Raw genomic sequence first — 12,059 nt, 5'->3', positions numbered from 1 at the left:
CTGTGTATGCAGCCCACATTGCAACCCAGGAGAATACGCAGCCTTTATATCGGTGAGACTACCCTTTTCATTGGACTGTGATCTATGAGATAGAAGTGAGTGCGGTCTCTACACACAAGGGGCATGAGGTGCTTAGCATTGGCTCCCTTCTGTGAGAGCTTTTACTGCAATTTTATGATTAATGAGTATATAGATGAATTAGACATGTACGCTTGACAGCCCGCTGCACCGATCAGGATTACACCAGGGCGATCAGACTTCTTCCCCCTTTTTTCCCCACTAGGGGGATGTCCTGCTGGGGGGGTCTGATCGCCGCCGGCCATTAGTGAGTAGCGGGGGCTCCTCAAAGCCCCCCTCCGCAGCGTTTTCCGCCCTCTCCCCGCTTACCTCCCTCCCCTCCTTTCCCTAGGTGGCGCAGGACGGATATCCGTCCTGCGCATTGTAGGATAGGCTTCAGCCTATCATATGCCGGCGATCCCTGACCAATCAGAGGCCGGGGATCACCGATCTGCCTTACACAGCAGCGCCTTACGCAGCAGCGCCGTATGATGTAAACAGCGGGGATTTCTTCCCCGCGTGTTTACATTACGTGTGCGAGCCGCGATCGGAGGCTCGCACACTGTTCACGGAGACACCCTTCGTGAACTGGCATGGAAACATGCTATACCACTAACGACCAGGCGCCGCCTATCGGCGTTAGCTGGTCGTTAAGTGGTTATAGGACATGTGATCACTGATCAGAGTCCTACAAATCTATCACATGATCATTCTGATCATATGTCCTGTATTAGTTTGGCTACACTACAAATGAACAGCATCAGTGACCTGTTGCCAGTCATAAAGATGACCAATGCAAGATAGGGCATTAAGGACCTGATGCGCGAATGGCTTGTAAATTTGGTGTGCGCAAGTGGCGCACTGCAGTTAATGTCAGGGGAGCAGCTATTAGCGCTGCGCTATTTGTGCATCAGGTTTATTAGTTTTATCTAATGACTTTGTGGAGAAAGCAATCGGTAGTTGAACACTCCATGATCTACCAACAACTGAAGTATGCAGTGATTTAATTTTTTGTATCTTCCTCCAGGATTTGAGCAGTAAAGATGTAAAGCGAGATCTCCATCTTGCTGTTCACGTCATCAGGATAGGTAAGTTGATCACAGTGCCTATACCTCACTACTGACTCTTATTTCACCCACAGTCACAATACCTGGTGTCTTCACTTCCTGCTAACTTCATTGCCTGAATACAAAAGTGAATGACTGATGACCAGAGACTGTAGTAGGTGGAGTCTATACATGGGTGACAGTATAGGCATTTATAGCAGATGGGAGGAATCATGTGTGCAAGAGGTATAGCAGGAGATTTATGGAATGCCCTATGCAAGAGTCCATGGAGGTGTGGTTGAATTGTGGGCACAGTATGGGTTATCAGACAGAAGTGCGGGTAGCTGGAAGGGGGCACAGACTCAGGGTGGTAACTAGAGGGAAACAGCACCTGCGATCGTAGGGTGGTCCTAGAGCTATGGGGGACCCCAACTACTAACCTTCCCTCCCTCCAATACAGAAGACTATACTTCAGATCAGGAGTTTTTGTGGCTTCACTTGTTATGGGTGTGAAGATCATTATGACCCTTGCGAGATGGACAACAAGGCTGTGAAGGTGCACCAAGGGGAGGCAAGGGAAAGGGTGTGAACATTGGGGCCCCATCAAAGTTTCCCTGGGAGGGCCCATGAATTGTAGTTATGACACTAGGCACAGTGTAGAGCCTCGAAGCTTTGGGGTGACAGGGAGCATAGTATTTCAGACCAGGCATGGGTAGGTTTGGCAAGGAGAAAAGTATGGGGGACCAAGAGAGGGGGGGGGCGGTGACCGGTATCAGAGTTTTTCTCTAGAGCTTCATGAGCTACACCTCATATCAGTTTCTCTAAAGCCTTCAGTCACGAAAGTGTTGTTTTCATTGACCCCCAATTAGAAATCCACTGCTGTTAAACATCCCTTGAAATGCTCTTGATATTCATTCTGTGCTTACCTTATAGGCCGTATGCTGTTAAATGACTCTCGCAAAGGCCCCCCGCACATCCATTACCGGCGGCCATATGGCTGCGCAGTTCTCAGCCTTGGGGAGGTGCTGCCTGCACTGTGCGAACAACGAGACGAGAAGGATTTTGTTCTGAAGGTTTACACGTGAGTACATGGAATCCGGCCATATGAGACCTGGATGGAGCATATACGAAGCTCATACAGGCTCTGCCTATGAATAACATAGGAGGCACATGCTTTCTTCTCACGACATGTATGCAGTACCCATCGAGCAATCCTGTGTCTGCATGATGCTCAGGGCATGGAGGCAAAGGGGGCAATTTCCTCACAGCCTGTAGGTGCCCCCAAGGTGTGTCCCCTCCAACTTAGCTGTGCTCCTCGGGCCCTGCAATGGCCTCAATTCACTAAGCTTATCTCCTGTATTTAATAATGTTTCTATAGTTATCACCATGGTGATAAGGCATGTAGTATTTAGGAAACATTTTACCTCAGGCAAACCTAAACTTAACTCTTCTGTCTTTAAGTTAAGGTGAGATCTCTAACGTTAACTCTTCAATCCTTAAAATAACTCCAGAATTCTACATAATAACTACAGAGGAGGTAACTTAACTATTCATGAGGTAACTTAACTACACAGGAGGTAACTTAAGGAATGAAGAGGTAAGATAACTCTCTCACTGTGTGGTGGTAAGTTTTCTCTTGCCTTATTATCTCCAGCATGATCTTAGTGAATTGAGGCCAATAACTGTCTTCAGCAGAGTAGCATCTCACCTGTCCTGGCGTGTATGCTCCTCTGTCAGTCTGTGGCTCCATGCGCCTCCATCTTTATCCTCGCAGGGGCACCATTCCTGCATGACCTTGCAGCATATTTTCATGTAATGACATGCTCCCGAGTCATAGAGGAGAGGCTCCCCTGCAAGAATGTAGACAGGGAGTGCATGGAGCCACAGACTGACAGAGGAGTTCGACTCTGCCATAGACCTTGACAATTTCCAGAGAGCATGGTTGATTTGGTGGGGAGGGGGGGGGGGTATGCGTCAGCTGGCTCAGGGGCCCTGGGGGGGGATTAGGCTGTAACAGGGGGCCCCTAGTGCAGGTTTTTGGTTGGGGTAGGGGGTTTGGGTGCCCCATTGTTACTAGCACAACAGTAGGTCGACAATTAAGGCGCTCAAAGCTTTGGCTCTTTAAACAGTGAGGCACTTTATTTGGCCTGAGGAAGTGGGCAGAGACCCACGAAACGCGTTCGCGTTGCCAGTGCTATTAAAGTTCATTTTATATAAAATTGTTTCCATTGTGGTAAGCCACCTTAAACTTTATTTATTTTATTGTTTTTAATTCACTTTATCATTCTCTGGGCGCCTTTTTATCCTGTTGTGCATTGTATAACCCGGCTCAGGGTAGGGAATACCTATCCCCTTTACGAGCTCCTGGGACCTTTTTCTCAAAAAAGTGCGACCATCTCCGGCTAGCCTGGACCCCCAAGTGGAGTCAGGTTTGTCTCCACCTGCGTGCAGTGGTTGGTTGCCCCTTTGCAACCTCCCTTTGTGAGTACCCTCTGTTAATATTTTTTCGTTTCTTCTATCATTTGTGACGTGCTGCACGATTTGGGCTCCCAGTGTCTGTTTTTTTTTTTTTTCCAGGGTGACTGTTCACCCTCTACTCTGTCCATTGTTACTTGAACTGGCCTTGATGATGCAAACAAGCCAGCAGTAACCAAAAAAGGGGATCAGTTACAGTTCACTCCACTAGAGAGCTACCAGATCAAATTCCTTTTAACCCTATGAAAATTACCTATTTACATTTTTTAGTATCCTCCAATATTACAGTATGAGTACCACATACGATATCAGTTTTCAAATACTTTGCCCTTTATTTCAGTGGAAAGCCGCCCTCTGTAGAGTGAACTGCAGAGTTAACTTGCTGACTTCTAAGCCTTCAATTGCTCTCTTTTATAGCACAATGGTTACGGTAATCTATCTTTATACTGTGAAATTGGGGGATACTAAAAATAAATCCAAATAGGTAATTTTTATATGGTTAAAAGGAATTTGAACTAGCAGCTTGCTGTGAACTGTAGGAGGGGAGCAGTGAAGTGGACTGTAAGCAGGCCTGGATTTTCAGCACAGGAGCCTATAGGCACAGATGTCCTGGTACCTTAGGCTCGCTCTCCATGGACCTACAAACTCCAGCCTTACTGCACTGGAAGTGTGCTAGCTGGCCCAGCTGTCACCTCTCTCCTACTTCCCCTGCCGCATTTAGGTAGCTACAGGTGCCCCTTGGTATTAGGTAGCCAGAGGTACCCTCAGTATTAAGTAGCTAGAGCTGCCCCTGACTGAAGGGAGATCTCATTGATGGAATGAGAGCTGGGTGAGTAACCTCTGATTTACACTCTCATCAGGACTCTGTACAGAAAAGGAGGGAGGAAGACAGACTGGGAGGGACGTGAGCCGCCTTTCCATCATTAGGCGCCTGTAGGCAAGCACGTGTCTACAGTGCCTTATGGGAAATCCAGCCATGACTGTAACCGTTTCACTCATTACTGGTCCTAAGATATGTCCTCTACCTTTGTTATACACAAAGCTGATACATATTGGTGTAGAATGTCATTGCAACTCCATATCATTTTTATTTACAGGTGTAATAATGAAAATGAGTGGTACCAGGTCCATGAGAACATCATCCGCAAAACCAGCACCAAATACTCCACACCCAGCTCCAACTATGGTAAAAAGTCTCTCTAGCATTCAAGATGCACAGGCTGTTTGGTGGAAGAAACTCTATGTGTGACCTACATGTTAAACCTTTTACAATTTCAACAAGTTTTGGTGAAGAGTAGGTTAAAACACACCTGCAGTAAGAAGGATGTGGAGGCTGAGATATTTATTTCATTTTAAATGCAATGCAAATTGCCTGGCTGTCCTGCTGATCCTCTACCTCTTAAAGGATACCCAAAGTGACATGTAACATGATGAGATAGACATCTCATCAGTATGTACATTGTCTATCACACAAATAACTATGCTGTGTTCCTTTTTTTCTTTCTATGCCTGAAAGAGTTAAATATCAGGTATGTAAGTGGCTGACTCAGTCCTGACTCAGACAGGAAGTGACTACAGTGTGACCCTCACTGATAAGAAATTCCCCTTTTTATCTCTTACTTACTGTCAGAGGCCATTTTCTGCTAGGAAAGTGTTTTATAGTTGGAATTTCTTATCAGTGATGGTCACACTGTAGTCACTTCCTGTCTGAGTCAGGACTGAGTCAGCCACTTCCATACCTTATATTTAACTATTTCAGGCAGAGAAAGAAAAAAAAGAACACAGCATAGTTATTTGTGTGCTAGGCACTGTACATACACATGTCTATCTAATCATGTCACATGTCACTTCAGGTATCCTTTAAGGTGCCCACTAATGATACAATCTTCATTGTGCAATCTTACCAAATCTATGTAGTAGACGGGTAAACCGATTGTAATATACTTTGGATAAATATTTTAGGTAGTCCCATATAGTACATTGTTATTATATATTATTATTATGCAGTGGTAAAATTGTACAAACCAGATTGTATCATTAGTGGGCACCTTAATACTTTAAACCACAGACCCTGAACAAGCATGCAGATCTGTTCTGACCCAAGTTTGACCCAATTAGCTGCATGCTGTTTTCAGGTGTGTGATCCAGACACTACTACAGCTAAAGAGATCAGTAGGACTGACAGACAACTGGTATTGTTTAACAGCTTACGGATGTAGCTGATGGAAATCTACACCCTGTGTGGGACCTGTTATCCCTGCCAGGGCGTAGATTCCTATTTCCGCATTGCACGTTACCACCGATTGTGCCGCTCTTCTGTGGCTGCAGCCCACTCGCTCTGCCGTTGCCGTGACAGCAGAGCTCCATGAGCCGGTCAGGAGCCGATTTCATTGGCTCCTGACCCTGTGATCACTGTGAGCCAATAACTTTGCCTCACAGTGATCACAGGGTTAGGAGTACACAACGAGAGTGACGGGTCCAAACAGAGACTTTCTGATACGAAAACAGAGCTCACCATCATCACTTTTGGTGAGCCCTGTTTTTGCATAATAAAGTCTCTGGTCCTTAAGGGGCCACTGGCTGGTACTTAAGTGGTTGAAATGAAATAAATATGGCAGTCTTCATATCATCTCACTTCAGGTTCCCCTGAATTAACTTCCTAAATAGCTATATTCTTGCCATTATCATATTTTTACAACCCTTCCAGCACATACAGGACCCCATATCCTTCCTGCACCCCTCCAGCACATACTGGGCCCGCTATCCTTCCTGCACATACAGGACCCCATAGCCTACCAGCACCCCTCCAGCACATACAGGACACCATATCCTGCCTGCACCCCTCCAGCACATACAGGACACCATATCCTTCCTGCACCCCTCCAGCACATACAGGACACCATATCCTTCCTGCACTCCACCAGCACATAGAGGACCCCATATCCTTCCTGCACTTCTCCAGCACATACCGGACCCCATATCCTTCCTGCACCCCTCCAGCACATACAGGACACCATATCCTTCCTGCACTCCTCCAGCACATACAGGACCCCATATCCTTCCTGCACCCCTCCAGCACATACTGGGTCCGCTATCCTTTCTGCACATACAAGACCCCATAGCCTACCAGCACCCCTCCAGCACATACAGGACACCATATCCTGCCTGCACCCCTTCAGCACATAGAGGACCCCATATCCTTCCTGCACCCCTCCAGCACATACAGGACCCCATATCCTTCCGGCACCCCTCCAGCACATACAGGACCCCATATCCTTCCTGCACCCCTCCAGCACATAGAGGACCCCATATCCTTCCTGCACCCCTTCAGCACATAGAGGACCCCATATCCTTCCTGCACCCCTCCAGCACATACAGGACCCCATATCCTTCCTGCACCCCTCCAGCACATACAGGACCCCATATCCTTCCTGCACTCCACCAGCACATAGAGGACCCCATATCCTTCCTGCACTTCTCCAGCACATACAGGACCCCATATCCTTCCTGCACCCCTCCAGCACATACAGGACCCCATATCCTTCCTGCACCCCTCCAGCACATACAGGACCCCATATCCTTCCTGCACCCCTCCAGCACATACAGGACCCTATATCCTTCCTGCACCCCTCCAGCACATACAGGACCCCATATCCTTCCTGCACCCCTCCAGCACATACAGGACCCCATATCCTTCCTGCACCCCTCCAGCACATACAGGACCCCATATCCTTCCTGCACCCCTCCAGCACATACAGGACCCCATACAGGAACTCTGCCACTGTGAAGGTATTAATGCAATTCTCTCTCCTCTGTGCAGGGCTTATTGTGTCTCTGCAGCTCCTGCGGGGTGACATGGAACAGATCCGAAGGGAAAACCAAATCTTGTTTAACAGAGGTGCTGCTGTCACTCGCAAACTGGGCTTTCCTGATGTCATCATGCCAGGTAGGAAGTGGAGCCCTATATAACGCTTTCAGATATGTATCTTTCTTACGTGGTATAGACTGTTGCTGTTGTACCACAATATCTCTGCATTTAATGTTTAATAGCAGCTTGGGTAGTTTCTTGTAAGGGGCTTTCCACAACTCTGAGCCAATCATGCTTCAGCTCCACTTTCTTCTCCATCTATCATAAAAAAAAAATTAGGAAAATAGATGGGGTCAAGCTCACATCCAGGACTTTCATCTTTTTCAGCAGCAATTCACATCAGGGATTAGAACATGTGGGCTTATATCTTTAGTTCTGTCCTAGGCAGCTGCCTTTTTGCCTACCCTTTAAAACGGTCCTGCAACAGTATATCAACCCTCCAGTCTGTGATAAGAAGTTCAATGCAAAGATGTGCAGCCCTGCAGCAGCAGAGGAACTAAAAATATCATTGTAAACAGGAGTCATGCTGGGACTTGTGGTTGCTTGGTGAATGGGGACCATTTCTCCCTCAAGCAGTTCTGCCGTCACTATTCACTATGTATCAGTATTAAAGGTATTTTCTAAGTGTATACAAATATATTTCCTATTCCCACTCTTTCTCTTGTCCCTTTCCCTTCTCATTTCAATCCATTATCATTAAAGAGTTGCTGTAACCCAGGATTGAACTTCATCCCAATCAGTAGCTGATACCCCATTTCTCATGAGAAATCATTACCTTTTCTCTAATAGATCTTCAGGAAGGATCTGTAAGGCTGATATTGTGGTGAAACCCCTCCCACAGTGTGATGTCAGCACCTAGGTACTGACATCACACCGTGGGAGCCTTATTGCATTGTGGGAAATTACAGCTGTTTCCAACTGCCAGGCAACCGGTATCTCCCTCCGTCCATATGTATATCTATAAAAAGAACCTATCTTTTAGCCTATCGCATTGTTAGGGGGTGTTGTTATAAATAATGGCAGTTGGTGCTGTTTTTTCATGTCTGCCAGCAGTAAAGTTGATTACATGCAGGCTGATTGTGGATCAAACGTTATGAACAAATTACAGGGTGTATATCATTTCTTGATCTCTCTCTCTTCTATTTTTTAACTTCTCACTTTGCAATGTTTTTTTTTACCCCCTTTTTGCTAAAGTTATTCTTTAAATTCCATTAAATATTATGCCTCAGAGATAGTGATTGCAGAGTGTAAGTCCCTCCCACTTGCCTTGCTTGGCCTCCGATATGCTTTGAATGAGGGTGCTGTGCAGAATGTCACACCTCCTGATGGCTGATGAAGGCTGTGCAGACCTGTGCTCTCTATGGGATGTGGGTTTTGGGTGCTGTCATCTGTGCATGAGTGCTGGACATCGCTGTAAGGTTTATCGCTCTGCAGATTAGTTCTGCTCCACAGGGCCGTGATGTTCTGCAGGTGTTTGAGAATGATGTGTCTCCAGGCCTTTCTCTGCTGTGCAGAGGTGCACTTTTATTTCACATGCTAACGCATCATTTCTGCTGTAGGGGACGTCCGCAATGATCTTTATGTGACGCTGGAGAGGGGCGAGTTTGAGAGAGGAGGGAAGAGCGTCCAGAAGAACATCGAAGTCACTATGCATGTTTTGTATGCAGATGGCGAGAGCTTGAGGGTGAGAACAAGAATTCTCTTTCTAAATGGTTTTATTTGCTCCCTATCACCTGTGTCTGATAAATTAGCATGACCTGTTTTCCTATAATTAAGTGTAAAGAGCTGTCGTAAACCGCAGACAAAAATGCACCTAAAGGGGCAAATTGGACAGGGCTCAGGTCACTTTCAGTTTCATTTGGCTGATTTTTAACCATGAGACCATGAAATGGTGATTTTAAATGACAAAGTGATTAATTCTCAAAACTGATTTAACGAATTGTCTCAACTTACATATAATTTCACAATTTCTCCCCTTGGGCCTGATGCACTAAACTCTGGTAAAGTTCAACCATCAGCGCCACACACGCGTTACCGAGTTAACGTGTGCACTGCTATGGTAATGCACGGGATAACTGACAGTTTTCCCCCTGCGCTAGTAACGTTAAAATTGCCGTATGCTCCCCGGGAATGACAACTTTACCAGAGTTTAGTGCATGAGGCCCCTTATCTGTTTTTACTTATGACTCATCTCTCCTAAAATGTCTTCATCATAACTTCCGACTTTTTGAGATGAGAAAGAGGGACACTTAAGCCACGCCCTTGCCACACCCCTGATCATGCCCCATCACACCCCTATCCACGCATGCCATAAAGATTTCATAAGAAAAATTTTGTTTTATAATTCAAATCGCACTGATCCTTTCTATCCTGGTTTATTTTCCTTCATATTAACATTTTAAAATTAGTAATTTAAAGGATGCGAATGAAGTTTAGAGTCAATCAAACATTTTTTAGCAGAGAAATGTATATATTTACATAGAAAGAGGGACAAATGAGGAGGAAAGAGGGACAGACGGACAGGGCTGCCAAAGAGGGACTGTCCTTCTAAAAGAGGGACAGTTGGGAGCTATGCTTCACTCATGATTTATTTGTTCTTGTTCACAAAAGTTAGGTAAAGTTGCCATGTACTGGGGGTGCACGGCAGTTTTACTGTTACTTACACTGATAAGACAGGCTGCTAGGGTAACATGCGTTACGCTACTTGTATAGCACGAGTTACTCTAACAACGCTCATGTTGCCCAGGAAGCGTGGGCTACGCTAATGGAGCAACGTGCACTACTTTTGTAAGCGTAAGCAATGATAAAATTGCTGTGCTCTCTCTACGCACGGCAACTTTACCAAACGTTTCTAAATATGGCCCCTTATCTTTTTATCCCATGAAATAGCTCTCCTTGGAACATATTCGTCAAATGCCAGTGAAAGTACCATGCCCACACAGTGCGTGGCAACATGGGCGTCCGCAGAAAAATTTCCAGGGGGGGGGCAAAAAGTGGGGAGCAAAAAGCGGGGCGGCGCGCGTAGCGCCTCATATCTGGGTTGGTGTTGTGTGGCGCGCGTAAAAATGGAGCTACGCGCCGAAGAATGGGTGTGGTCATGAACCAGAATGTGGGTGTGGTCGTGGGTGGAGACAAGTTTACATGAACTAAGCAATGGTGGGACATTAGATTAGGACAGTGGTGGCGAACCTTTTGGAGGTCGAGTGTCCAAACTGCAAAGTCACTTTACTATCACAAAGTGCCAACAGCAATTTAAACTAAATACAAACGTTTTAACTCATACATGAACATTATGGAAAATTAAGTTGAAAATAAACTGTGAAGATAAACAATTTCATCCATCGTACTCCTGAAAAAATTATTCATTTTTTTTTAGAACCTCCCAGTTTCATTTTCTGTTTTAAAAAGCGGAAAAAGTAGGTTTAATGATATTGTCTCATATGATGATGATTCAGCTTTTTCCATAGTCTCGCAGTTAGCAATCATGTGACCCCGAACAAGACAAATTCAGCAATCATGAGGCCCCCAACATGACCAACTCAGCAATCATGAGGCCCCCAACAAGACAAATTCAGCAATCATGAGGCCCCCAACAAGACAAATTCAGCAATCTTGAGGCCCCCAACAAGACAAATTCAGCAATCTTGAGGCCCCCAACAAATCATGAGGCCCCCAACAAGACAAAGTCAGTAACCATGAGGCCCGCAACAAGACAAATTCAGCAGTCATGAGGCACATAAATAGACAGCTTTTCACATAAATAGGCAGAATGCCCCCTTAATATGTAGACACCTCTCACCTGGCAGCAGTTCCCCAAAATACACTCAATCTGACAGCAGTGGTTCCCCAAAAATAGGTAGCCCCAGGTCTATAGGTGTCCCCAGAATAGGTGGCCAGCGGTATAGATGTCCCCAGAACTGGTAGCCAGGGGTAGAGATGTCCCCAGAACAGGTAGCCAGGGGTATATGTGCCCAGTATATGTAGGCAGGGGTATATGTGCCCAGTATATGTAGGCAGGGGTATATGTCCCCAGTATATGTAGGCAGGGGTATATGTCCCAGTATATGTAGGCAGGGGTATATGTCCCAGTATATGTAGCCAGGGGGATATGTCCCAGTATATGTAGCCAGGGGGATATGTCTCAGTATATGTAGGCAGGGGTATATGTCCCAGTATATGTAGGCAGGGGGTATATGTCCCAGTATATGTAGCCAGGGGGATATGTCCCAGTATATGTAGCCAGGGGGATATGTCCCAGTATATGTAGGCAGGGGTATATGTCCCAGTATATGTAGGCAGGGGTATATGTCCCAGTATATGTAGCCAGGGGGATATGTCCCAGTATATGTAGCCAGGGGGATATGTCCCAGTATATGTAGGCAGGGGGTATATGTCCCAGTATATGTAGCCAGGGGATATGTCCCAATATATGTAGGCAGGGGGATATGTCCCAGTATATGTAGGCAGGGGTATATGTCCCAGTATATGTAGGCAGGGGTATATGTCCCAGTATATGTAGGCAGGGGGTATATGTAGCCAGGGGGATATGTCCCAGTATATGTAGGCAGGGGTATATGTCCCAGTATATGTCCCAGTATATGTAGGCAGGGGGA

At 46.0% G+C, this 12,059-nt stretch overlaps 1 protein-coding gene across 1 annotated transcript in view; it reads left to right on the top strand.

Moving 5' to 3' along the window:
* DOCK3 (dedicator of cytokinesis 3) overlaps positions 1-12,059 on the top strand; it is a 377,696-nt gene that overhangs the window by 207,818 nt on the left and 157,819 nt on the right. Inside the window, 5 exon segments of the mRNA XM_068252991.1 lie at positions 1,085-1,145; positions 2,037-2,184; positions 4,676-4,764; positions 7,399-7,524; positions 9,006-9,130. Coding sequence (XP_068109092.1) covers positions 1,085-1,145; positions 2,037-2,184; positions 4,676-4,764; positions 7,399-7,524; positions 9,006-9,130 — 549 coding nt within the window.

Source organism: Hyperolius riggenbachi, chromosome 9 (assembly GCF_040937935.1).
Source record: "Hyperolius riggenbachi isolate aHypRig1 chromosome 9, aHypRig1.pri, whole genome shotgun sequence".
Classification (NCBI taxonomy): domain Eukaryota; kingdom Metazoa; phylum Chordata; class Amphibia; order Anura; family Hyperoliidae; genus Hyperolius; species Hyperolius riggenbachi.
This window is presented reverse-complemented; position numbering and strand designations above follow the sequence as displayed.